The sequence below is a fragment of the Poecilia mexicana genome, unplaced genomic scaffold, assembly GCF_051168715.1.
Source record: "Poecilia mexicana isolate PSO_F unplaced genomic scaffold, ASM5116871v1 scaffold_15, whole genome shotgun sequence".
In the NCBI taxonomy this organism is placed as follows: domain Eukaryota; kingdom Metazoa; phylum Chordata; class Actinopteri; order Cyprinodontiformes; family Poeciliidae; genus Poecilia; species Poecilia mexicana.
The window spans coordinates 527866-555373 of record NW_028263384.1 but is presented as its reverse complement, the minus strand read 5'-3'; the positions used below and the strand labels follow the sequence as shown (position 1 = coordinate 555373).

Sequence of the window (27508 nt, the reverse complement as noted above, 5' to 3'; positions counted from 1 at the left end):
GTGTCAGCCCACATTTCTCCCTGGTTTAATCTCCCGCCGCTCCGTCTCTGATCAGAGGAGCCGCAGGAACCCATCCTGCCTCCGTCTGACCTCGACAGCTGCAGTTGCCACGGCAACCAGCTCCTCAGACTGGAAGTAGCTTCAGTTTCAGTCACTGATGAGACTCAAAAATCGCCGGCCGCTTCAACAGGCCAGGTTAGTGATGTCACTCAGGTAGAGACACCTGACCTATCAACACCAGCAGTCGAGTTTTGTGCAGTTTTCACCAAATTGAATTAAAGCCTGAATCACTACAGAAATTAACATCAATGAACCATATTAGAAACATTAACTGAGGGAGTAAAGGCTCTCCTCGTTAGATGAACGCATTCTGACTTTATTTGAAAACTTTCATACTAATTGTTCTTCCCATTAATCTCTCTGTCTGGTTCCATTTCTCCTCCTTCTAATCTGGATTTCCCTCCATAGTAACAGATTTATAAAATAAAACTCCGCAGCAGGTCAGACTGAAATCTGTCTAAAATCCACTAAACATTAAACTTCATATTCTGTCGCTCTTACCTTAGCGCTAGTAGCAACGTTGTTTTATGGGGAGCTTTAGCTTTTTGTGATTTTCATGTTTCTGCCGCCTTCATTCCCATAGAGCCGAGCTTCATAGAGCAGAACTCATGTAGCATCGATAAATCTGCGCTTAACCCAATATAGACACTAAAAAGCTAGCTAGCTAGTGAGGCTATAGTAGCACTAGCTAGCGTTAGCTTCAGCCATCCAGACTTAAAGAACAGGATGAAGATGCCTGCAGGTGACTCAAACTTTTTCCTGACACAAAAGTCTGACAGGAAATGAACTCCAACGTTATGAGATTAAGTAATCCTGCTACGACAAAATGTAAGAGCAGTGATTAAAATGTTTAAAATATATAAATATATTTTATCATCATGATGAGGATCTGTTAGTTTGTTGTCGTCTTTGTGATGATGACGATGATGTCAGGATGAAGGGCGGCTCAGATGGTGGTTCTAATTGGACTAGGACGTTCAGGAAGCTGATTGGATGATTCAGGGATCAAACTTCTGGTTGGTCATTGAACAAAACAAAGCGAAGCATCGAGCAGCTAGACCTAGAGAGGTCAAAGTTCATCTTAGGTTCATCCTGAAATTCTGGCCTGAACTTGACCTTTGGTTGGGGTCACTGACCTTCTGGAGCTGCTGAGTTTCAGAGCAGTTAAAGTTTCACTGGCTCAGCATGACGCTTCCACTACCATGCCTCCTTGTCATTCCTTGTCTCACTGAACAAGGAATGTTCAGTGAGACAAACATTTGAGTCTGAAACATTGAAAACGATTAAAAATAAGAAAAAAATCCATGAAAATGTGACCTTAATTTAGGTTCATTTACATATTTTAGTATTTTTCTCGTTCTGGCATCATGTGACCAGAGCGCCGCACTGGCAGGCAGCTCCACTGGTCCAAACCAAACCTGTCCAGGAACTGAACCAGGAACAGTTCCTGTTCCTTCCTCAGGAATCGTTTGTGCAGCTGATCTCCATCAGGCTGCAGCACTAGCAACATTAGTAGCCCTAGCAGCATTAGTAGCATTAGCAGCATAAGCAGCATTAGCAGTATTAGTAGCATTAGCAGCATTAGTAGCATTAGCAGCATAAGCAGTATTAGTAGCATTAGCAGCATAAGTAGCATTAGCAGTATTAGTAGCATTAGTAGCATTAGTAGTATTAGCAGGATTAGTAGCATTAGCAGCATAAGCAGCATTAGTAGCACTAGCAGGACGAGCAGTATTAGTAGCATTAGCAGGATTAGTAGCATTAGCAGCATAAGCAGCATTAGTAGCATTAGCAGCATTAGCAGTATTAGTAGCATTAGCAGGATTAGTAGCATTAGCAGCATTAGTAGCATTAGCAGCATTAGCAGTATAAGCAGCATTAGTAGCCCTAGCAGGACTAGCAGTTATTAGTAGCATTAGCAGCATTAGTAGCACTGGCAGGACTAGCAGTATTAGTAGCATTAGCAGTATTAGTAGCATTAGCAGGATTAGTAGCATTAGCAGCATTAGTAGCATTAGCAGCATTAGCAGTATTAGTAGCATTAGCAGGATTAGTAGCATTAGCAGCATTAGTAGCATTAGCAGCATTAGCAGCATAAGCAGCATTAGTAGGCCTAGCAGGACTAGCAGTTATTAGTAGCATTAGCAGCATTAGTAGCACTGGCAGGACTAGCAGTATTAGTAGCATTAGCAGCATTAGTAGCATTAGCAGCATTAGCAGCATAAGCAGCATTAGTAGCCCTAGCAGGACTAGCAGTTATTAGTAGCATTAGCAGCATTAGTAGCACTGGCAGGACTAGCAGTATTAGTAGCATTAGCAGCATAAGCAGCATTAGCAGTATTAGTAGCATTAGCAGCATTAGTAGCATTAGCAGCATAAGCAGTATTAGTAGCATTAGCAGCATAAGTAGCATTAGCAGTATTAGTAGCATTAGCAGCATTAGCAGCATAAGCAGCATTAGTAGCCCTAGCAGGACTAGCAGTTATTAGTAGCATTAGCAGCATTAGTAGCACTAGCAGGACTAGCAGTATTAGTAGCATTAGCAGGATTAGTAGCATTAGCAGCATAAGTAGCATTAGCAGTATTAGTAGCATTAGTAGCATTAGTAGCATTAGCAGCATAAGCAGCATTAGTAGCATTACCAGTATTAGTAGCATTAGCAGCATTAGTACCATTAGCAGCATAAGCAGTATTAGTAGCATTAGCAGCATAAGCAGCATTAGCAGTATTAGCAGCATTAGCAGTAGATGCAGACTCTTTCTGCTGTGATTCTATAATTGCTGTTAAACTCTGAGCCGCGGCAGGCGGAGAGCCCAGCTGATGAAAGGCAGTGTGTCTGAGAATCTGTCTGAGAAATTCCTGCCGCCCACATCAGTGGCCCTGGGCGGGGAGCCGGCGGGCGGCGCTGCGTTCTGACGTTAGCGTGCCGCAGCCGTTATTCCCCCAGTGACTCATCTCTGGTCAGAGTCAACCCAACACAAGAATGTCCACATCTTGCTCTGGTTTGCTGCTCTGCATCTCTTTGTCTCATCGGAGCAAACACTGAGCCGCCCTTTGTTTGTCTGCAAAACGGATCCATGTGGACCAGAACCAGAACCGAGTCGCAGCGCCACACCGCCGAGAGACAGCTGGATTCCTTCACAAACAGTTTGATCTGAAGCAAAGATCTGAGCCGTGTACGTCCAGAGGAAAAGAAACCGGATGTTTGTTTAGAATACACTCCAGCAGCTGCAGCTCAGATTAACATCTGGACTTTGACTAGGCCATGAAACATCCTGATTCTGTCCTTCTGCTGTTTGCTGGGTTTGAGGTTCATATGATACAGTCTTGACCTTAACTTATACTTTATTGAACTGAGATCATGTAACGACAAACCCACATCACTACCTGCCACCACCGAGCTTCACAGCAGCTTTCTGTTACAAATGTGAACAAAACTTTGTTGGTGCCATTAAATAAGAAATAAAACTAAAATCACACATGAATAAGTCATTAAAACTCATGGCAGCAACTGATCAATAAATCAATCAATCAGTCATTCAGTCACATTTTATTTGCATAGCACATTTCAGCAGCAAGGCATTTCAAAGTGCTTTACATCATAAAAATGTAAACAGTTGTTCTGGTTCTGGTCCAGTGAGGATGTTTTCCTCCTTCAGTCCAGTCGACCCGGTTCTACTGGAACCAGAACTCCATCATCTGCTCCACCTCCAGCTGCTGTGGTTCTGAGTCAAACCAGCCTGTTCCCCTCCTGGCCTGTGGGGGCGCTGCACCAAGAACCACTGAGGGAAATGACACAAAAACCTCTGAAGACACTGAGAGCAACTTCCTTCTTCACCAGATGGAAACAAGATGGAGGATTTTAGTGGCTGGAGGATTTCTCTTTAGGCTAAAGACCAGGAGCCATTTCTGCTGCTAGCGCTAGGCTAGCACGTTAGCTTTGGTTGGATTTACCCAGAATGCCCTGCATTGTTGTCCACTTCCTGTTTTTGGAGCGGTCTCTGGTCTGCTTGGCGTTCACATTCAAACCTAACCAGAGTTCACTTCAACCGAACTCAGACCGAGGTTTGGGGGACCAGAGGTCAGAGGTCGATTAACGTGCACAACAACCAAACTGGACTTTGACTAGACAGATGGACTGGAGTTGGGTTAAAGTGGACTGAACTGGGCTGGTGGGAATGAACCTTTGCTTGAGATATATTCATATTTCAGTTTCTAGTGCTCACCAACAGCCAATCAGAAGAGACTCTGTAGTTTTCCTGAGGCGTCGGAGCGTGAAGCTGCACGTCTCGTCTTCTGATCAACTCTAAGGCCAGCTGAGCGTTGGCGACGGAGGTCGGTCTCTACCAATAAGATGATAAATACAAACTGCTGTGACACAAAATAAGTTTTGTGAAATACATACAAAATTTAGATTTGTTTTTCTTTCAAAATTGCAAATTTATTGTCGTAATTCCAATTTGATCAATTTTATGGTCAACAGAAACAATTTACAGTCCAACATCTCTACTTCAGTCTGCTCGGACGCCTTGTACTTTAGATGGACCGCAGCCATTCTGTTTCTGACTGAAAGGTTTTTGTCTCCAGGTCCTGACAGGACGCGGGTGGAGCAGCGGCTGCAGATCCCAGAGTCACCTGCAGGGCGGCGAACAGGTGTTAGATCCATAGATCTCCTGACGCATTGCCACATTATCTCAGAGCAACGCAGCCAATCAGAGGAGGAGAAAGCCAAACATAACTTGGCCTCCATGTCTCTGAAAACATCCTGCAGTGTGTGTGTGTGTGTGTGTGTGTGTGTGTGTGTGTGTGTGTGTGTGTGTGTTAATCCTGGTATTAGCTGTGTCTAGACTCCAGAGTCTCTCAGGTCCTCCCTCTGCAGGGTCACCTCCTCCTTATCTCTCCTCACGTTTCAGTTTTCTCCTGCTTGTCTTCACTCCAAACTCTGATTTCTGGTTTCCTGGATCAATTCTTGTTTTTCTAGATAAAGTCTTGTTTCACTGGAAAAACTTGTCTTCTTTTCTGTGCTGTTAAAGTCTGAATCCTCCTGATCTGCCGTTTTGAAAACAAGCTTCCCCTTTAAGGCCCAAACAGCCATCAGCATAAATCAGCCTGGACAAATGGTGTTGAAAATCCTCCCGATGACCCCCAGGGGGTCATGTGACCTCGGCTGCTGCCTCATCACATGACCGCCTCACTTTCAGCTTCCTTTCATAAAAAAACTAAATAAAATCAAAACGCTTCTTCCAGGGTGAAGCGAGGTGAAATGTCCCAACTGGCCGTTCAGCTGCACCGAATCTGCAGTAAATATGTAACTACAGCACACACACACACACGCACGTTTGTTTTGCTATCTTTGTGGGGACTTTCCATTGACTTCCATTCATTTCTACTAATTTCTACAGCCTAAACCTTACCTTTACCCTTTTCCTAACCCTAACCATCACATACCTAACCCTAACCCTAACCAAAACTCAATTCATACCTTAGCCCTAACTCTGACCCCTGACCCAAAAACAGGGTTTCCCCTCGTGGGGACCAGGCTCCGGTCCCCACGAGGAGCGATTGGTCCCCACAACGTAGCATATGTCAGGAAAATCGTCCCCACAAGGTATTACAAACAAACGCGCACACACACACACACACACACACACACACACACACACACACACACACACACACACACACACACAGTGATGATCTCTGCAGAGCCTCAGTTTGTTGCTTCCTGATGGGACGGCGTCCAGCGGCACAAAGTTTCCAGCTCTGTAGTTTGAGGGGATTCCTGCGGTCTGAAGGAGAAACGGCTGCAGCCAATCACAACATCCGTCTTAAAGGAGCCATGTCACATTTATTACATAAACCTGAATCCGGAGAAAACGACCCGTTGGTGTGACGGATTCACCATTTATCTGGACAAAGCTTCAGCTGGGAGGAAATATTTGTTTCTCTGACCAGAACGACAGCGCCACCTAACAGCAACGCCCAGAATCACCGCTTCCCGACGCCGTCCAATCAGAAGGCAGGAAGTAGGTGGAGCTTTAAAGGAAATGAGTCTGAACAGTTCAGTGAATGATTCTTCAGCTTCCTGCATCTGAATGGAGGAATTCACTGATTAATGCAGAGAATATTAATCTTAACGTTTCAGCTCCTGGATTAATAATCTGCAGATAATCTCCAGCAGACGGACAAACGAACCTTCAGCTTCAGACAAGAAGAGTCCAGAAATACGCAGGAAAAACTACAAACCTGGTTTTTATAAATATTTCAGTGACTGTCTCCAGTTTTAATAAACACGTCGAGATCGTCGATTTCACAGTAAAACGTTTAATTAAAGCCAAATCAGCAGCAAAACATCAGATTCATGTTTCAGACCTTTAATTAGCTTCAGTCTGTACGGCAAACCCTTAACAGATTTAATATTTTATTAATAATATATAAACTTAACTAGCATCATGTTAATGCAGCTGCCTTTCAAAATAAGAGTCTAAACAGATTAAGATACATTTATGGAACAATTAATAGATTAGTTCAGAGCATCTAGAACAGGTTCTGGTTCTGATTCTGGTTCTGACCCGCTGCAGTTCTTCTTTATTAGCTCACATAGAAACTCACCTGCTGCAGACAGAACCGGTCTGGTCCACTGGGACCAGACCGGTTCTGAGAAACCCGCGGCCCGTCTGGACCAGACAGGAAACAAAACAGTAAAACAACGACGGAGCGGCAGCCATGACCTCTGACCTCTGCAACAGTAAATAGTGACGGAACGGGGGCATATAAACACAGAAAGAGAGAAACAGAAAGAAGCAAAGAAAGACAAAAGAAAGCAGAGCGGGTTTTTTTCTGGTTGTGAAACTTCGGCAGTAAAAATCTGTTTTGGTCGTAAATCAGGAGAATGAGGAGAAGGAAAGTTACTGCTGAGGACGAGAACATAAATAGAGCCGAGGAAGAGGAAGAGTGATGAAGAGCGGCAGTGAAACCTGCAGATATGTAAACGAACCCGCTTGTATTTATGGGACGGGAGCCCAGAGAGGACAAACAGAGCTTTGCTTTAATCCGTCAGCAGCTGGAAGAGCAGAACTCACAGACTGTCCCTTTAACGTCCTGCAGCTCCGGACTGGACGGGCCACGAATCCCAGTAAACTCGTGAATCGGTCCACTGGGAGCGCTGAGTCACCAGTTTCCCTGGCTGACCCGCCGCTCAGCGCTCCGGGTCTGGGAAAGACATCGGAACCGCCGGAGCAGCCGTGGACCCGGTCCGGATCGCGCTGATGAGTTTCTCATCCCAACAAAACCGCTCAGCTCTCACTCACCTCCAGGAATCGATCTATAGAACCCGACCAGAACCAGAACATCCAGTCCACCTTAACCAGAGCATCCAGTCCACCTTAACCAGAGCATCCAGTCCACCTTAACCAGAACATCCAGTCCACCTTAACCAGGGCATCCAGTCCACCTTAACCAGAGCATCCAGTCCACCTTAACCAGGGCATCCAGTCCACCTTAACCAGGGCATCCAGTCCACCTTAACCAGGGCATCCAGTCCACCTTAACCAGAGCATCCAGTCCACCTTAACCAGAGCATCCAGTCCACCTTAACCAGGGCATCCAGTCCACCTTAACCAGGGCATCCAGTCCACCTTAACCAGGGCATCCAGTCCACCTTAACCAGGGCATCCAGTCCACCTTAACCAGGACAGCCAGTCCACCTTAACCAGAGCATCCAGTCCACCTTAACCAGGGCATCCAGTCCACCTTAACCAGAGCATCCAGTCCACCTTAACCAGAGCATCCAGTCCACCTTAACCAGAGCATCCAGTCCACCAGTCCACCTTAACCAGAACATCCAGTCCACCTTAACCAGGGCATCCAGTCCACCTTAACCAGAGCATCCAGTCCACCTTAACCAGAGCATCCAGTCCACCTTAACCCGGGCATCCAGTCCACCTTAACCAGAGCATCCAGTCCACCTTAACCAGAGCATCCAGTCCACCTTAACCAGAGCATCCAGTCCACCTTAACCCGGACATCCAGTCCACCTTAACCCGGGCATCCAGTCCACCTTAACCAGAGCATCCAGTCCACCTTAACCCGAACATCCGGTCCACCTTAACCAGGACATCCGGTCCACCTTAACCCGAACATCCGGTCCACCTTAACCCGAACATCCAGTCCACCTTAACCCGAACATCCGGTCCACCTTAACCCGAACATCCGGTCCACCTTAACCCGAACATCCAGTCCACCTTAACCAGAGCATCCAGTCCACCTTAACCCGGACATCCAGTCCACCTTAACCCGGGCATCCAGTCCACCTTAACCAGAGCATCCAGTCCACCTTAACCCGAACATCCGGTCCACCTTAACCCGAACATCCAGTCCACCTTAACCAGGGCATCCAGTCCACCTTAACCAGGACAGCCAGTCCACCTTAACCAGGACAGCCAGTCCATCTTAACCAGGACATCCAGTCCACCTTAACCAGGACATGCAGTCGATCTGTCTAGTCAAAGTCCAGTTTGGTTGTTGTGAACGCTAACCGACCTCTGGTCCTCCAAACCTCGGTCTGGGTTTGGTTGAAGTGAACTCTGGTTCGGTTTGAATGTGAACACCAAGCAGACCGGAGAAAGCTCCCAAAGCAGGACGTGAACTACAGTGCAGGGCATTCTGGGTAAATACAACCAAATCTAATGTGTTAGCCTAGCGCTAGCAGCAGAAATGGCTCCTGGTCTTTAGCCAAAGAGAAATCTTCCAACCGCTAAAATCTGACGCCTCCATCTTGTTTTTTCCTTCTGTGGTTCTTGGTGCAGCGCCCCCACAGGCCAGGAGGGGAACAGGTTGGTCAAAGCGTTTGGTTAATGGACCTCCAGAACCAGAACCTCATCTGAATGTGATATTTGGTCTGCTCCCTGATTGGTTCTCTACAGATCTGGTTCTGGTTTTTATGGGATTCCCTCCTTTCCTCCAGAACCAAACCGACCGACTTGTCTGAGATCCAACTGGACCTGAGGTTCTGTTAAGAACAAACAGAACCCAACAGAACCTCTGACTCATTTGACTGGTTTGTTTCCTCCTTTTGGGTCAATTTATGCTTTACTCACCACCTTCAACCCAAAACCATCTACTAACACCAGGATCAACCGGATCAGAACCAAAGCAAAGTGGATTTTGTGGGTTTTATGTTTTCATCGGTTTTATTCAGAATCAAAATAATCTTATGAATGTTTATGTGGGTTTGAGGCAACGGTTCCGACTGGGTGAGGCGTGTCCGCCTTCATGATGCGTCTCAGGTGAGCCGTCCAGGTCATCACGAACAGCCAATCAGCTTCCAGATCCGGACCAGCAGGCAGGTTGTTTTCACAGAGAAGAAGAAAAGATTGGGCTCCCGGCCGCCGCCTGCAGCTGCTCACTCCGATAGCATCACTGCTCTGATTTCCCATGGTGCATTGTAAACAGAACACACCCGTCCACACACACACACACACACACACACACACACACACACACAGCTGAGACGGTTTTATGAGCCATGCAGCGTTCAGAGCCATCCGCTGGTCCAGGATCAGAGCAGATCCTCCACAACCCAGAGAGGATGGAGGAACGGACGGTTTTAGACGCAAATGTCCTCCAGAGGACCAGGATGATGATGACGATGACGAGGAAGCTTTGATGTTGCTGAGGAACGTCAGGTTTTTGAGATGATCTGTGTTTTCAGTGCATTTATTTTTGAGGTTTTCTGTTTAGTCCTGTTCCTGTCCTGTCTTCCCTGTCTTTAGTCCCACCTGTTGTCTGTGTTCCTTGTCAGGTCCTCGTCTATTGTTCGTCGTTTGCACCGTCTCCGTTTGTCACTGTCACAGTAGAACTGGCTTAAGTCATTTGCTACCAGTGTTAGCTTCATTTCTGCTCACTGTGCTGCCTATTTGTTTGACTGTTTGAGCTGATTTCATCATTAAATTCATCATTTTGTCTACAACCTGGGTCCAGCCTGCATCTCTCCTCACCACCACCTCATGGCAGTTTTCACATCGTGGTTTATAGACTGAAAACTGACTGAAGCTTCAACAAAGCAGCCAGTCGATACAGCATCTGAAACAGGAAGAGACATCCTTATATGGAAGGTCTGACCACATCCTTATATGGAAGGTCTGACCACGCCCTTACATGGAAGGTCTGACCACGCCCTTACATGGAAGGTCTGACCACGCCCTTACATGGAAGGTCTGACCACGCCCTTATATGGAAGGTCTGACCACGCCCTTACATGGAAGGTCTGACCACGCCCTTATATGGAAGGTCTGACCACGCCCTTATATGGAAGGTCTGACCACGCCCTTACATGGAAGGTCTGACCACGCCCTTACATGGAAGGTCTGACCACGCCCTTATATGGAAGGTCTGACCACGCCCTTACATGGAAGGTCTGACCACGCCCTTATATGGAAGGTCTGACCACGCCCTTACATGGAAGGTCTGACCACGCCCTTATATGGAAGGTCTGACCACGCCCTTATATGGAAGGTCTGACCACGCCCTTACATGGAAGGTCTGACCACGCCCCCTGGACGGCTCAGTAGAACCAGGAAAAACATTTTCATTGAGCTAAAAGAAGGAACAACAAAAATCATTATCAACTTCTGAAAAGGAAAACCGATGAAGATGAGCAGGTTGTCCTGGAAACTGGCTCAGAACCAGGAAGTTCAGAACCAGGAAGTATAGAACCGGGAAGTACAGAACCGGGAAGTTCAGAACCGGTATGATTAAACCATTCACAGTTGACAGCCAGACCGTGAAGCGACTGCAGCTGTTTGTGAACATAAAGTTAAACTTTGAGCCTCAGACCTGAACTCAGCTGATCAGGACTGACAACAGAACCAGAACTGGATCCTCAAACAGAACCGTGTGGTTCTACCAGCTGGGCCTCGGTGGTACTAGTGGATGCGGGTCTGGGTCAGTGCTACCATCGGACCCAGGCCGGGTTGGCAGAGGTAGTGTATTGGAGCAGCACATGCTGCCTTCAGGGCCTCCTGGATCTTATTGTTGTCTGGTTTCGGGTTCAGGCGGATTTCTCAGACAAACCAAATACTTGAGCAGAACTTTTCACGGACCTTTCTGGTTCTGAACCTTTACCTTGATGTGACTGAGGCCTTGGAGGATGGAGAGACAAAGGAGGCTTTGATGTTTGATCCGCAGCAGCTGTGACTCCTGTCAGACCAAACACAGGCCAAAATGAGCCCAGCTTCAGGTTCTGCTGAGTCCAGAACAAACGGATCTGTCAGAGGTTCTGATGCTCCGGAGGAGCAGCCAAACCCGCCGACCGTCTGCAGCTGAGCTCTAAAACCTCCACAGATCCCCCAAACCCACCAAGAGGTCAAAGGTCAGCAGCTCAGCGCCTTGCTCCAGGACACTGCAGCGGGACGAAACCGAGTCAGAGAGGAGAAACCGAGAGAGTAATAAAACCCAGATCATCACACACACACGTTTGTGTTGCTATCTTTGTGGGGACTTTCCATTGACTTCCATTCATATCTACAGCCTAAACCTGACCTTTACCCTTTTCCTAACCAAAACTCAATTCATACCTTAGCCCTAAATCTGACCCCTGACCCAAAAACATTGGTCCCCACAACATAGTATATGTCAGGAAAATCGTCCCCACAAGGTATTACAAACAAACACACACACACGCTCAGTGTGTTTAACCGGTTCCGATCATATCAGCGTTATGCAACATGCGACCCATTACAAGGTTCTGCTGGTTCTGATGGACCTTCTGTTCTGCGGCCTGGTCCAATTCCTTAGTTTCTGTTCCCTCTAACCCGACCGGACCCGACAGAATCAGAGGTTTTGATGGTCCGTCAGGCTAACCTGCAGGAAGTGGGTCAGGTCTTACACATTAAATGACCCGACAGTCTGAATCAGAGGTTCTGCTGGGCCTTTTGGACCTGAAGGTTCTGATCGGTCCGTTGGTTTTGCCTGCAGCAGCTCTCGGTATCGGCGTTTGATGTGAAGCGGTTCTGGACGGTTTTGATAAGTTGGTGAGACAACAGAACGGGTCATGTGTGTTAATCAGAGTTCTGGTTCCTACTGACCCGGTTTGGTCTGGAGGGGGAGGCTGACTTGGTACGACCCCAGCTGACCTCCCTCAGTCAGCTGCTCTCTGCGGCCCGGTTCTGGAGGACAGCGTGTTTTCTTGCTGTCAGAACCCGAGGCACCAGCTGGAGGTTCTGGTGACAAACCGGGTCAAACTGGGAACTGGTGCTGCTGGGAGACCGGATTCCCGGATCTCAGCCTGGATCAGAAAAATGAATCCAGGCTGAGATCTATGTACCCGGTTCTGGGTTCAGATCTGCTCCACTTCGGACCACCATCTTCAGAACCAGCTGAGAAGTAGCTTTAGCATCTTTAAAATCTGTTACAGATGAAATAATCTGTTACAGATTAAGTAATCTGTTATAAACTGTTATAAATGAAATAATCTACCGGCGGAACCAGAACTTTTAAATCAATATTAATTATTGGCATCAATCGCGTTTCTTCATGTTCAGTTAAAAACGTAAAAAATAAAAAACGTTCCGGCTGAAGATAAATATGCAGGTTTGCTGTTATTGATTGTAGGCGATAATTGATCATTAGAAGATGTTTTGTAGAGATTAAATAAATAAATCTCACCTGGTTGCTTTAAGTTCACAAACAACCACAGTTAGCTTAGCTGTAAGCTTCATGCTCAGCCTGTTTTTCTCGTTTCAGTTCACAGTTAATAAAATGTTTTTTCAGAGCCGCCATTACTGACCGATTCCTCCAGGGAGCAAAGGTCACATGATCCTCCTTATATGGTCAAAGCTTCCGGTTTTTATCAGCGAGAGTTAAAAGTGTTTTCTTGTTTCTATTTTTAAAATGACTGATCTGCTTAAAAACGTGAGGAGAAAGTTTATTGATGTTGATAAATGTTAAACTGAATAAACTTTAAGGATTTAAAGCTGAATTCTGATTGGTTCTGTATTTTTCAGTTCTGAAGCTTTAATATCTCAGAGACTGAGGAGGACTACATCTGCCCTCATGTCTCACTGATGGACCGGCAGCGGTTCTGGTTCCTGAGCCTGTAGCAGTGAGTCCAGAGGACGTCTGTCCCGGTCCGTCCCATCGGAACCAGGGGGACGGGCTGAAACGTGACCGGGCCGAGCGGTTCGGACTCCGCCGCCCGGAGCGCAGAGGTCGGTCACAGGCTCTGCATTGTTCCCCGCCAGCGCCGCTTCTGATCCGGATCCTGGCTGTCAGAGTTCAGAACGGGGCCAGGAGGTCCAGGGGGCCGCAGGGGATGGGAAGGGAGTTCTGGGGGGTTCGGACGGGTTCTGGGGATCCGGAATGTAAAGAGCCCAGGATTCTAATTGGAGCAGGAGTCACGGCTGCTGCGCCGACTCAAAGAGGTTGAGAGTGAACTGACCCTGAAAACATCAGAGGAACCAATATGGCGGTTCTGCTGAGCAGCAGTGGAGTGGCCCGGTACTGGCTCCAGAACCAGAACCAGCAGATCGTTGTTACCTGGATCAGAGGGGAACGAGGCATTGGTCCAAACAGATCAATCATCTCAGAACCAGTTTATGAAACCGTCTTTGCTCTTCATGACCTCCAGACTCTCCGTGTTTCTCAGGTTTGCTCCTGATTCTCTGCAGGCAGCAGGAAGCATTCCCACATCATGACGCTCCCACCGCCGTGCCTCAGCAGCCCAGAGATCAGAGAGTCAAACGTCATCGACCTGGAGCTGCTGGCTGGAGATTTTCCTGCTCTGGAAACCAAAACGGCTTCCTTCTCTGTCCAAAGCTCTTCTGGTCTGCTGGGGTTGGACCGGACCGGACTGGACCGGACCAGATTGGATCAGACCGGACCAGACCAGATAGGATAGGATCAGACTGGACCGGACCGGATCAGACTGGACTGGACTGAACCAGACCGGACCAGACTGGACCGGATCAGATGGGATCAGACTGGACCGGATCAGACCGGACAAGACAGGACCAGACCAGGCTGGACAAGACTGGACCGGACCGGACCGGATTTGACCAGACTGGACCACACCAGACTGGATCGGACCATTCCAGACCTGACCGGACTGGATTGGACCGGACAGGACCAATTAGACTGGACTGGACCAGATAGCAGCTGCTTCAGATAGTTTTCCTCCCAGCAGTGGTGGCCATCACTAACTAACACGCTAGCTGCGCTAACCCTAAAGTGCTAATCATAAACATTAGCTCTGCTAAAGCAATTCATCTACATGGTGGAAGCTAATGCTAAGACGCTAAACCACCATGTTATTCAGTGGAAAGTAATGCTAAAGCGCTAAACCACCATGTTATTCAGTGGAAAGTAATGCTAAAGCGCTAAACCACCATGTTATTCAGTGGAAGCTAATGCTAAGACGCTATACCACCATGTTATTCAGTGGAAAGTAATGCTAAAGCGCTAAACCACCATGTTATTCAGTGGAAAGTAATGCTAAAGCGCTAAACCACCATGTTATTCAGTGGAAGCTAATGCTAAGACGCTATACCACCATGTTATTCAGTGGAAAGTAATGCTAAAGCGCTAAACCACCATGTTATTCAGTGGAAGCTAACGCTAAGCGCTATGCCACCTTCAAGGGCGTAGATCCCATCTCATTATTGGGGAGAACCATAAACAGGAAAATTTCTTAAGAGCAATTTTGGGGGGGGATCGGCGAGGTTCCATTGAAATGTAATGTTCAAATGTCATTTAAAAAGTTTTTAAACCACATTCAAGCTGCAGGACCAAAAATGACTAGTAATGCACATCAAAGGTGTTTTTCTAAGTAAGCAGCCTGCAGAGAAGTAAAACCAAAATTCAAATGTTGCTTCTATACGAGTTTTGTTCAGTCTGACTGATCTAATCTCTGCTACACCTTTACAAAAATGTAAAGGTGTATACAAAATACAAATGTTTTAATGAGTAACTGCTCTTAATAAAATTCATCATAAACACTGATTTACTGAAATGGCTCCCAATACCAGTTATAGCCTATGTAAATTATAAGTTGTTAAGTTGCTTTATTTTTAAGCCGTTTTTAGTTTTGTCATGTCCTGGGTGACTAAGAACAAATAAGTAGATAGAAATGAATATCTGACGAGTATCATAATTTAAGCAATACTTAAAGCACAAGGGTTTATATAGAAAAATATTCAGATTTTATTTTGTGGCTCTACATTGAAGACAATGAGAAATAAAGGCAGTTTTCTGTTTTTCTATCCGCTCTCAGCTCCCACTCTGAGCTGGTCCACCTGCTCAGCTCCTCCCTCCCGTTTCAAACTCTTCTAATTAACTAAAAGTTAAAGAGTTAAATATGAATGAGATGTTTGCTACCTTTAACAAAAAGCTTAAGTCTATTTTTCACCTTTGAGCTTCCCTAACAATAAGTTTTCTGCAGTTTAGAAAATCAACCTATAACAATAATAGCTCACTTTCTAAGTTAACCTGAAAAAAGTAGTACAAAAAACTGAAATTATATTCAATTCAATAACAGAGGCAGGCTCACAAATACACCTATAAAAGATGTCAATGGGCTCTTTGCACCTACGGCGTTGACGTCACATCTCCAGGAGCTAATGCGGCTCACTTGTTTCCGCTTTGAGTTACCATGACTGGTAGAAAAGACTAAGTCGTATTTCAGATGCAAAAAAACAATACTATTAACATTGTTGTCTTCCTAATATAATGGGCTTTTAAGTTTTCCTTAATTTCCAAGCGATCCTGAATTAAGAAGATGGCTTGTAAATATCTGTCGCTACCAGCTAACGCCGCACAGCAAAGTTTGCAGCCTTCACTTCACTCCGGATCAGCCTAAAACTACCGGGGATACGGATGGTAAATAAAGGAGCCTCCCTGAGTTATTTCCATGGAATCACTTCTATATTCAGCCTGAAAGAGTTTATGGGAACGAGAGAGCAGACCAGAGCCAGACAGCCGAGCAACTGATCCGCCTGTACATCCTGCTGTAAACACCGTCCTATCTGAGCTCTGAACAAGAAACATGCAAAGGTAATAAAACGAAATAACACGGAGACATGAAGCAACACGGTCATATTTTTCTAAAAGCAGCAACTTTGAACCTGAACAGCTGAACCAGATCTCTGACACCAGAGCTGCGCTACTGTTAAGCTATGAGGCTTGTTGAGCTCCGTCAGGCTTCGGAAGTAAAAAGCCCGAACCGGAACCTCCCCGTTAGTCTGTGACACTAACGACAATAAACACACATAATATACTTGAAAATAAGATAAAAACATTGTCCGTTAGAATGTTTAGATACTTAAATAGCACATTTTACAAGAACAATGTCCGAGAATATTGCCTACTAGCATAAGCTAACGTTAATGTTAGCCACAAAGTTTAAGTAAAACTCACCTTCGTGTCAGTGAATGTATAACGAGGCGAACATCTAAAACCTTTCTCCAGCTGACTTGTTGGGGCTTCGGATCGATGTACAAACCTTGGCCAAGCCCTGAAAGCACCTAGTGTAAATGATATTTGTATTGGATCGGAAACAATCGAGCCGCTTTACCCCGAACGCGGAAGCTGAGGTGCAAAGAGCCCATTCCCGCTTTGCTTCTCACTCAAACTGAGCACACCAGAATAACTTCCGGTTCAAAAGTAAAACGAGCCGTAGTCCAATCAGCGAACTCATATGTCTCCCACTGGGACCTACCTTTTCCGTTTTCTTAATGTGTTGTGTTTTCCGTAATGTTGAAGTGTTTTTGTATTTGTAATAGACCCTTTTCACATGACGTCACGAAGCTGTGTATCCTTAGTTCCGGTGTACATAGTAAGTAATGATAAAGTTGTCTATTTCATATATGTAAAATGGACACATATATATCTATATAGAAAGAGAGATTTAGATATTTATATATATATATGTATATATCTGACAGCATATGTTGATCAGACAGAACACCGGAGCATGGAGTTTACACAGTCTCTAAAACATTTGCCTAAAATAAGATTTGAAGATATATCACGATTTGCAAACCAATTTTCTCTGACAACAAAATCTAAATTAGACAAAGGCTAGAAATTCTTCACCGAACAAAACCTGTTTGACTATGAAGGTATGTATTTTTGTTTTGCGTAACCGTTAGCTTAGCATTAGTGAATTTTGTTAGCTAGCTAACTACGTGACATAACTGTTCCTTAACCAGAACTTTTTCCTGTTTTTGAACTATAACGTTTTAGGCTCTAATCTTGATCAGATTCTTAAATTATAGACTGGAGTTGCCACTCATCCCATAAAATAGGGGTTTGTTTGTTATAAGCAGAGATGTCCGGTGCCGCCGCTGCTTTGTAATGCCTTCCTCTAATCGGACCACTTTTTCCAGTAACGAATAATCTAACGAGCTCGTATTTCAAATCCAGTAATCAGATTAAAGTTATTTTTATGTCCTTTATTTTCCATTAATACAGAAAATGAACCTCTAAACGTTACATCACTGACAGGCGGCGGTGTATATGTTTCCTAACTGTGGCTAAAGCTGCTGCTAGCTGGTTTACTCATGATCGGAGGCTGGTTGGAGAATGGTAAATTGACAATGACTGATAACGGTTATCTAACACGTAAACACTGTTTTATAAAATACAGAAAGTGAACCTCTAAACGTTACAGCGCTGACAGAGAGTATATTTTTTCCTAAATGTGGCTAAAGCTGCTGCTAGCTGGTTTACTCTCCGATCGGAGGCTGTTTATTTTATACACAGTTAGAGAATGGTGATTTTACAAAGAGTAATAACAGCTATCTAACACTTAAATGCTGTTATTATTAAACTTACCTTTTATTATATCCTTAAGATTATGAGAATGCGGGAATTTTTCAGCTTGGTACCCAAGGCAAAATCACACCGGAAGTAAAGATACCCAGTTTTGAGTTATGGCGGCCATTGTCTGACGTCACTGTGAAAAGGGTCTATTGTGCTTCGTTAATGTTGTAGTGTTTTGCACCTCAGGGCCACCGTAAAACACAGAAAGTCACACCACCCATTGGCTGCGACCGGGATGATATGAAATCAATTTTCCGGTCCGTTCGTAAAGCTACACTTGCGTTAATCATCTAATGCAGCCGCCCGCAGTGTTAACATCCGCTCACCTGTATAAATACACCTCCAGCGCTCGTCCCGCCGTTCGCTCTGAACCGCCACCAGGCAGCAGTCAGTCTTTTTAAGGAGCTTATTGGTCCCCCGAAAAACGACAAAAATCCGGGCATTATCACGAATTAATAAATCCTTCCAGGCCAAACTTGAAAACTGGACGTTATGCTGCAAACACTTAGCTTTCGTCAACAACTCAGGCGGAAGTGAGAGCGCAGAGCAACGCAAGTAACAACCCGGCCGGAACACAGTGCATTAAATAACAACATATAACTTAAAGCTTCAAGGCAGATTTTAATGACTGAGGTACCGTCACGATCCCTCCAGGAATTGTTTCAGCCCTAATCATGATTCAGTCAAAGTAATGAAATAAACTGCAGTCTGATTTTTACTGTTAATGTGTTTCTTGCCACTGAGCAGTGAAAGTAAATAAAATGTTTACGTCTTTTGCTGTAAGTATTTACTTACTGAAAGGGTTTTTAATTAGTGGTACAGAGCCACAGCTAACAGCTAGCTCCTCACTTAGCGGCTCTGACCAGCCAGTGCCGCTCAGCGCAGCTGTTGCTCCACTTCGGACTGAACCAATGATGGGGGGGACCAAAAATTAATTCGTATTTTTTTCTGAGATAAATGGCAGATTTATTTCGTTTTTTGTTTCTTTTAAATTTTCGTATTGATATGTAAATGCAAATGTTTCTTCAATGACTTTTTTTTTTTTTTTTTTTTTGGGGGGGGGGGTCAATTCTAGACTTTTCCCAGATTGGGGGAGTCCGGGCCTCAGAACCAGGAGGTTCTGTTCACCGGGCCGGACCGCCTCCACCGCCGGACTGACCAATCAGGACAAAGTCTGCTGGATCCATCTTTGTCTGGTTTGCTCAGACACAACAGGAGAAGCTGCTGCCATGGCAACGGGCCGTACACATCCTGCCAAACACAGAGCTCCGCTCTGATTGGCTGCTGCAGCTTCTGCTGCGCTGATGAGGATCGCAGCTGCAGCAAAACCGGCAACCGGGCCGCAGCAGGAAGAGGTTTCCTCACACACTCCCTGAGGAAACACAGGGGGAAGCCTGCACCGTGTGTGTGTGTCTGTGTTTCCATCACACTGCAGCTGGACCTGCAGCTGGACCAGAACCAGATTCTGGTGCTGCCTGGTGCTGTTCAGCTTCAAGGTCAAAGTTCATGTCTGCAGAAACTGAAGTGTGTGAAGCTCTCATCACTCTGCGTGTGTGTGTGTGTGTGTGTGTGTGTGTGTGTGTGTGTGTGTGCGTGCGTCTGTAGTGATCAGAACCAGCGGCTCGGTTTTCCTCAGCTGTCAATGAACATCTCATCGTCTGTCATCACGATCAGAACAAGAAACGATTCTGGTTCCAACCGACAGAGAGGATCCAGGATCCAGATCCAGGTTCTGGTCCAGAACCCGGCAGCAGTTTCTGTTTCTCTCCTCTTGGTGTAAACTGGGCTGGTGGTTCATTTCCTGCGGTGAGCTCAGCTCCAGACAGAGTTCTGGACTCATATAACCGGGTCTGGGTCGGACATCAGCGCCGGGCTTCCAGATGTTGGAACCGGAGCTGGCGGGTTACGTACATCCGGATTTCTCTCTCACAGCCCGGGTTCAGCGCAGAGGCAGCCAAGAAAGGAGCAGCTGCAGAACCAGAACCGCTTCTGAAGGAGACCCAACAGAACCAGAACTGCTTCTTAAGGAGACCCAACAGAACCGGAACCGCTGGCTCGTCTGGACGGAAGCGGGGAGGTTCTGATCATCCCACTGCAGAGAGAAACAGAGATGGAGAACTACTTCCTGCGAGGAAGCTTCCAGCTAGTTTCTTGTCCCCCAGTGTCCCATAATGTCCCATGTTGTCCCATGATGTCCATACTGTCCCATGTTTTCCCTACAGGATACTTTACTAGAACTAAAACCCGTTTTATGTTCCAACATGTGGAACCAGACCAGTTATTCTGTTTCATGCAGTTCCTCCTTTATGCCACCAGGTGTCACCTTTCTGCCTGAACATCGTCTACCTGCAGCGCAGGCCTCCTGTTCTACGGAGTGACATTAGTGCCAAAGTTAAGACTATTGCCCTCCAGCAGCCACTTCCTAGTTGTGATCTAATGGAGGTTTCTAATAATAATGTAAGAACAAATTGTCACATATTAATAAATGTAAATTCTAATAAACACTCAAAACATTTTAAATATCCAGAATAAAGTCTAGCTGACACTGAAGGACCCAGAAATCACCCTGGAGACAGTTATTTATTTTCATGATTTATGAAAATAATTTATTCAGCAGCAGGTTTACAGTCATGGAGTGTCAGTTTCTGAGGTTTTCCTTCCACGACGTTTTAAAGCATTTTAAAGGAGTGTAAAGGAGCAGATCTACTTCATTAAAGTGTAACTAACCAATAAAATAAACCTGTCAAAAAGTTATTTTGGCTTTTATGTTTATGTTTTTCTTGGATTCTGACATTTTTCTGTAAATTTGTTCATTGTTGCATTATTTTACCTAAACCGTCTCAGTGCTGCCCCCCTCAGGTAGAACGCTGTCTAAGCAGTTTAATTCTGCTGTTTGTTTAAAACACTGCAGCTTTTCATCACTGATAGAAAACCACTCAGACACGCCTCCTGGTGGCGAATCAGGAGGTGGAACAAAAGCGTTTCCATGGCGACTGGCGAGGGTTGATGGATGGTGTTAGTCAGGTGAAAGTGAGATTATCAGCCACATGGACGCAGAGCAGATCCACTGTTCTGACTGCAGACTGATGGCGGTCAGAAAGACTGCAGTGGATGGGAAGCTTGCTGTGGGCGGGGCTTCGTATGACTCAACGTGCTGTGGGCGGGGCTTAGTGTGATTTAGCTTGATGTTGGCGGAGCACATCAAGCTAAGCCCCGCCCTTTTGTCAACCAAGTGGGCGGGGCTTAGCGCTGCTCTGGTTGCTTCCTCATGCAGCTGCAGAATGCTGGTGCCATTAAAGTCCAATAACAGGATTCGTCAGGAAAGTCGATAAATGTAGCGATAAAGTTCATACGTTAGCAGCGCTTCTTCTCTCCTGGCTCCTTCCCCCCATTAACACACCAGGTCACACCCCAATTTGCTGACATCTTAACAGTTGTTGGGGGCGGGGCTAAGATTTAGCAGGGTTGGTTACATTTTACACAGTCTATGACATCATTATTGCATCATTCTGATTCTAAGGCTCTGATTGGTTCCCTGACTGACAGCTTCTCTTTCTTCAGCCAATCAGGACACTTCATTCTGAGCCACCGCCCTGGACTCCAGCAGCTCCTTGATGACATCATCACTGTAGGACAAGGTGTCCCTCAGCACCTGGACCGTGTGCTGACCAATCAGAGGAGGGGGCGTCGGCCCACTCAGGGGGAAGCTGCTGAAGCGGACGGCTGGACCTGAACACACACACACACACGCACACACACACACTCCCTTTAATCAATGCAAACTCTTAAAGACGTTTCAGCCTTAAAACAGGCAGCAGAATGAAAATCTGGCGTATCCTGAAGGTTTTGCTGTAATGCTGAATGTTCTGCACTTTCATCTCTTCTGTTAACATGAAATATTAGCCAGACTGCTGCACATTTTACAAGAAACCTTATAAAGTAATAAAGGTTGTTGAAAGAGAATCAGCTAGTTGGACTGTTTGGTTCGGCTGGATTCTCGTTCACTGCGACTCAGAATCCATATGAAATCTCCTAAAATTGATTTAAGAAACAGAAAATGAATGAAACCCACGACCTGACTCCATCAGTCAGACTGGAGGAGATCACCTGTCGATTAAATCAGAAATCATCAGGAATAATTGATCCTTTTGACTCTAAAATTGATTTTGAGACAGAATCATGTTTTAAACTTTTCTCCACTCAGTCTGGATGAAACGTTACAAACTGAACTGCTTCAGTAATGAACACATGAAGCTTCCAGTCAGAAATAAATGAGAATCTGCAGCAGAGAACAAGCTGTTTATTTCTGGACACTCAGACAATCAGCTGCTTTTAAAGATCAGCGCTAATGAGGCCAGATCTCACAGACCGGCAGGCCGGGGGTGTGTGTGTGTGTGTGTGTGTGTGTGTGTGTGTGTGGGGGGGCTTCACGTGCCGAGTGTGTGTGTTGTTTTCACCACATAACTAACTTATTATCCTGTTCACTAAGCCTCAACGTGAACATCACACAGTCTGCATGTGTGTGTGTGTGTGTGTGTGTGAGTCCATGTGTGTGTGTGTGTGTGTTAGGGTGTGTGTGTGTGTGAGTCCATGTGTGTGTGTGTGTGTGTTAGGGTGTGTGTGTGTGTGAGTCCATGTGTGCATGTGTGTGCATGTGTGTGTGTGTGTGTGTGTGTGTGTGTGTGTGTGTGTGTGTGTGTGTGTGTGTGTGTTAGGGTGTGTGTGTGTGTTAGGGTGTGTGTGTGTGTTAGGGTGTGTGTGTGTGTGTGTTAGGGTGTGTGTGTGTGTGAGTCCATGTGTGCATGTGTGTGTGTGTGTGTGTGTGTGTGTGTGTGTGTGTTAGGGTGTGTGTGTGTGTGAGTCCATGTGTGCATGTGTGTGCATGTGTGTGTGTGTGTGTGTGTGTGTGCATGTGTGTGTGTGTGTGTGTGTGTGTTAGGGTGTGTGTGTGTGTGTGTGTGTGTGTGTGTGTTAGGGTGTGTGTGTGTGTGTGAGTCCATGTGTGCATGTGTGTGCATGTGTGTGTGTGTGTGTGTGTGTGTGTGTGTGTGTTAGGGTGTCAGGGTGAATAATTAATGAATAATGTTACGTAATCGTTTTCATCACATTTCTGTCTTTTTTCTGGTTCTGATCCAAGATGGAGGAAGAGGAGGAAGGTTGATGAAGAGCGACGAAGGTCCAGACTTTTATTCTGAAGGAGCCAGAGGTTCCTGAGAAGGGCTAGCTAACGCTAACTTGTTATATGCGTAAGCTAAGCTAATGGACCGGCCTGGTGCTTGATGTCGAACTCTAAACGAAAATGAACCAGTTTATGAAAGTTAAACCAGACACTGAACCAGCAGATTATTACTGGTAATCTCAGATTAACCTGAGCAGCCAACAGCTCCAGATGGTAAAGCTCAGATTCCAGAGGTCCGGTTCTTCCTGCTAAATGAAAACCCAAACTGACCAGAACCAGAACAAAGGAACGTCTCTGCCATGTTTGGACCTTCCTGGTTGTGTTGATGTTCCTCAACCGGCCATTTTCACACAGCAGACGACGACTGACCGGGTCAGAACCGGATCAGAACCAGGTCCGACTACCAAACAGCCTGAAGTTTGTAGGAAATGATGGACAAACGAGGGGAAGCTGAGGCGTGAAGGTGAGCCTGGGGTCAGAGGCGGGTCGGAACCGGCTCTGGTCCTGAGACGGATCGGACAGTAAATCGTGAGGACAAACGGTTTCCTAAGAGGAAACTCGCAGAGATCCATCAAACCGGCGTCCCAGCGGACCGGCTCAGCTGCCTGCTGTGGTTCCACTCACAAATATTTGTTTGTGTATCTGCGGTCGGGTCGGGGCGGGCCGAGCCAGGTCAGGGGGCGATCCCAGGGTTCCCAGTGGAGAGACTGGTTCTGAGAGCCCAACACCATCAGGACAGCGCTTCCTGGAGAAATGTCCCACCATGATTTAGACAGAGAGAGGAATCTGGATCAGAACCCAGTCCAACAAGAACCAGAAAAAGAACCAGAACCGGAACCACAACCAGTAAGCTGGTGTAACAACAGAACATCAACAGAACCGGAGGTCACATGACCCAAGCACCTCAGGCTGCAGTGTGTGTGTGTGTGTGTGTGTGTGTGTGTGTGTGCCTGTGTGTGTGTGTGTGCCTGTGTGTGTGTGTGTGCCTGTGCGTGTGTGTGTGTGTGCGTTTGTTTGTAATACCTTGTGGGGATGATTTTCCTGACATATACTACGTTGTGGGGACCAATCGCTCCTTGTGGGGACCTGAGCCTGGTCCCCACGAGGGGAAACCCTGTTTTGGGGTCAGGGGTCAGAATTAGGGCTAAGGTATGAATTGAGTTTTGGTTGGTTAGGGTTAGGGAAAGGGTAAAGGTCAGGTTTAGGCTGTAGAAATGAATGGAAGTCAATGGAAAGTCCCCACAAAGATAGCAACACAAATGTGTGTGCCTGTGTGTGTGCGTGTGCGTGTGCATGTGTGTGTGCGTGTGCGTGTGCATGTGTGTGTGTGTGTGTGTGTGTGTGTGTGTGTGTGTGTGTGTGTGTGCTGACCCGGCACGGCGATGTGTCCCGCCGTCGGATGCTCCATCTCCTGGATCAGTCCGTTGTGTTTCACCTGTAAACAGACAGACAGGTTGGTTCTGGTTCTGTTCGGGATAATCAGGTCTGGATGTGGCAGGAAGTTAAACTTCCTGTTTGTCTGTTTGGGTTTTCAGAACTGATCTGGAGGTTTGGGTCTGGGTCCCAATGATGGACTTCCAACTCGACAGGAAGTCAACAGAACAAGAGGACAGACTTCAAAATAAAAGCATGAAAATAAGAATTCTTGGCAGTCAAGAACAAAATGTCACAGAGGTCAAAGTTCATCCACCTGAACATTTTAGAGCGCCAAATGTTATCAAGGTTAGCAAAACGCTAAAATGAGCTTAGCGAATGAGAGCTGTAGCGTTAGCGCAGTTAGCCTTTCAGACAGCAGGTCGACCACTGAGCGAGTCTGTAGAAAGGAAGCGCCAGCAGAACCGGACCTGACCCATTACATCCGCATAACGGCAGAGTCAGAGGCCTAGTCAAGAGGGACACTAGAGGGACATCAGAGGGACGTTTCTGAAACATGTTGCGCTGCTCAACCTCCTGCTACAGCACAGTTTATATTTATTTTAGTTTATTTGTCAGAACATTTCAGAACCAGGCAGATCAAAGGCTTTACATCATAAAAACATCAAACAGTCATCAATTATAAAGCAAACATTTAGTCCAGAATACTGGACTAAACTACACTGCTTCTCCGTGTTTGGTTCTGGTTCTGAATGCAGAGCAGAACCAGAACCAGCAGGTTCATCCAGCAACAGCAGCAGATCTGTAATCTGTTCAGTGATTTATAAACTACCAGCAGTTTAAAGTCTCAGTGAAGGATTGTAGAACTGGGTGAAGTAGAACTGGGTGGTGTAGAACTGGGTGATGTAGAACTGGGTGAAGTAGAACTGGGTGGTGTAGAACTGGGTGGTGTAGAACTGGGTGATGTAGAACTGGGTGAAGTAGAACTGGGTGGTGTAGAACTGGGTGATGTAGAACTGGGTGAAGTAGAACTGGGTGGTGTAGAACTGTGTGATGTAGAACTGGGTGATGTAGAACTGGGTGGTGTAGAACTGGGTGATGTAGAACTGGGTGAAGTAGAACTGGGTGGTGTAGAACTGTGTGATGTAGAACTGGGTGGTGTAGAACTGGGTGATGTAGAACTGTGTGGTGTAGAACTGGGTGATGTAGAACCAGGGGGTGTAGAACTGGGTGGTGTAGAACCGGGTGATGTAGAACCAGGGGGTGTAGAACTGGGTGGTGTAGAACTGGGTGATGTAGAACTGGGTGGTGTAGAACTGGGTGGTGTAGAACTGGGTGATGTAGATCTGGGTGATGTAGAACTGTGTGGTGTAGAACTGGGTGATGTAGAACCAGGGGGTGTAGAACTGGGTGGTGTAGAACTGGGTGATGTAGAACTGGGTGATGTAGAACTGGGTGGTGTAGAACTGGGTGAAGTAGAACTGGGTGATGTAGAACTGTGTGATGTAGAACTGTGTGGTGTAGAACTGGGTGATGTAGAACCAGGGGGTGTAGAACTGGGTGGTGTAGAACTGGGTGATGTAGAACTGGGTGATGTAGAACTGGGTGGTGTAGAACTGGGTGAAGTAGAACTGGGTGAAGTAGAACTGGGTGGTGTAGAACTGGGTGGTGTAGAACTGGGTGAAGTAGAACTGGGTGGTGTAGAACTGTGTGATGTAGAACTGGGTGATGTAGAACTGGGTGATGTAGAACTGGGTGATGTAGAACTGTGTGGTGTAGAACTGTGTGGTGTAGAACTGGGTGATGTAGAACTGGGTGGTGTAGAACTGGGTGATGTAGAACTGGGTGAAGTAGAACTGGGTGGTGTAGAACTGGGTGGTGTAGAACTGGGTGGTGTAGAACTGGGTGGTGTAGAACTGGGTGAAGTAGAACTGGGTGAAGTAGAACTGGGTGGTGTAGAACTGGGTGGTGTAGAACTGGGTGAAGTAGAACTGGGTGGTGTAGAACTGTGTGATGTAGAACTGGGTGATGTAGAACTGGGTGATGTAGAACTGGGTGATGTAGAACTGTGTGGTGTAGAACTGTGTGGTGTAGAACTGGGTGATGTAGAACTGGGTGGTGTAGAACTGGGTGAAGTAGAACTGGGTGAAGTAGAACTGTGTGGTGTAGAACTGGGTGATGTAGAACTGGGTGATGTAGAACTGGGTGATGTAGAACTGGGTGATGTAGAACTGGGTGATGTAGAACTACAGCTACAGCTGCAGGAACTTACAGGAAGTTTGCTGTTATTTAGTTTTCAGTCTGTTGTTTTTCTGCACAAATATCCGTTTACATCCTGCATGTTTTATTATCCTGCTTTCATAATTTATTTCAATCTTTCTCTTCTAGTTTGGTTTTCTTCACTACTGACCAAGTCACTCTGTAGCTCTACGTTATAAATATTTGCATCAAACTTTTCTCTCATTATATTGAACTCATGAACATCTTTAAAGAACTTAAACAACTCAATCTCATCTCATCTCGCCGCATCGATCACAGACTACAACTTTAGGTCAGGCTGAGTAGAAGTCAGACATTCTGCCACCTGCTGGTGGGAGTTAGCATCACTTAAAAGTTTTTGATCATTTTTGAGGAAGATTAGCATAATCTCACAATTATGCTAATACACGAATCTGTAGATTTTGTATGACTTTCTGTGACCACAGAATCTAAAACCTGGAGAGATTGAATAAAATGAGTCAGCTGTTAATTAAATCACCAATAAACATCAGAAAATATTCCAGAATATTAAGAAATTAACTTCCTTTGTGTTTGAAACGGCTTCCTGTGCTGGACCAATCAAAATGCAGGAAAAAATGCAGCAACCAGCCAATCAGTGACGAACTCTTATCTATCATTTAAAAAACAGTCAGACCAGCCAGTTTTTGATCTTAGTATTTTTTTTAAACTAACATATTTACAGGATTGGAGGAGAAAAACAGTTGATTAAAATGGTTTTACAGATTTTTTGTCTGAAAATATTAAAACATGGGAAATGTCCGAAGTTTTGGAGCTGTGGCCGACAACCGGCACCATGGA

At 45.9% G+C, this 27508-nt stretch overlaps 1 protein-coding gene and 1 long non-coding RNA gene across 3 annotated transcripts in view; both read right to left on the bottom strand.

The window, feature by feature from the left end:
• Window positions 1-3598: 3598 nt before the first annotated feature.
• LOC148155209 (uncharacterized) lies at window positions 3599-6002 on the bottom strand. Its single transcript, XR_015765507.1, has 2 exons — window positions 4287-6002; window positions 3599-3842 (listed from the first exon to the last, which is right to left on the bottom strand). It is a non-coding gene; the product is annotated as an uncharacterized LOC148155209 (long non-coding RNA).
• Window positions 6003-20453: 14451 nt separating this feature from the next.
• The window catches only part of sugct (succinyl-CoA:glutarate-CoA transferase), a 44523-nt gene continuing 37468 nt past the window's right edge, over window positions 20454-27508 (bottom strand). For both annotated transcript variants that reach the window (XM_088013302.1, XM_088013301.1), the window contains 2 exons: window positions 24428-24491; window positions 20454-21606 (listed from right to left, as the gene is read on the bottom strand). In XM_088013302.1, coding sequence (XP_087869428.1) covers window positions 21443-21606; window positions 24428-24491 — 228 coding nt within the window. In that variant the 3' untranslated portion in view covers window positions 20454-21442. The remainder of the gene's footprint in view (window positions 21607-24427; window positions 24492-27508) is intronic.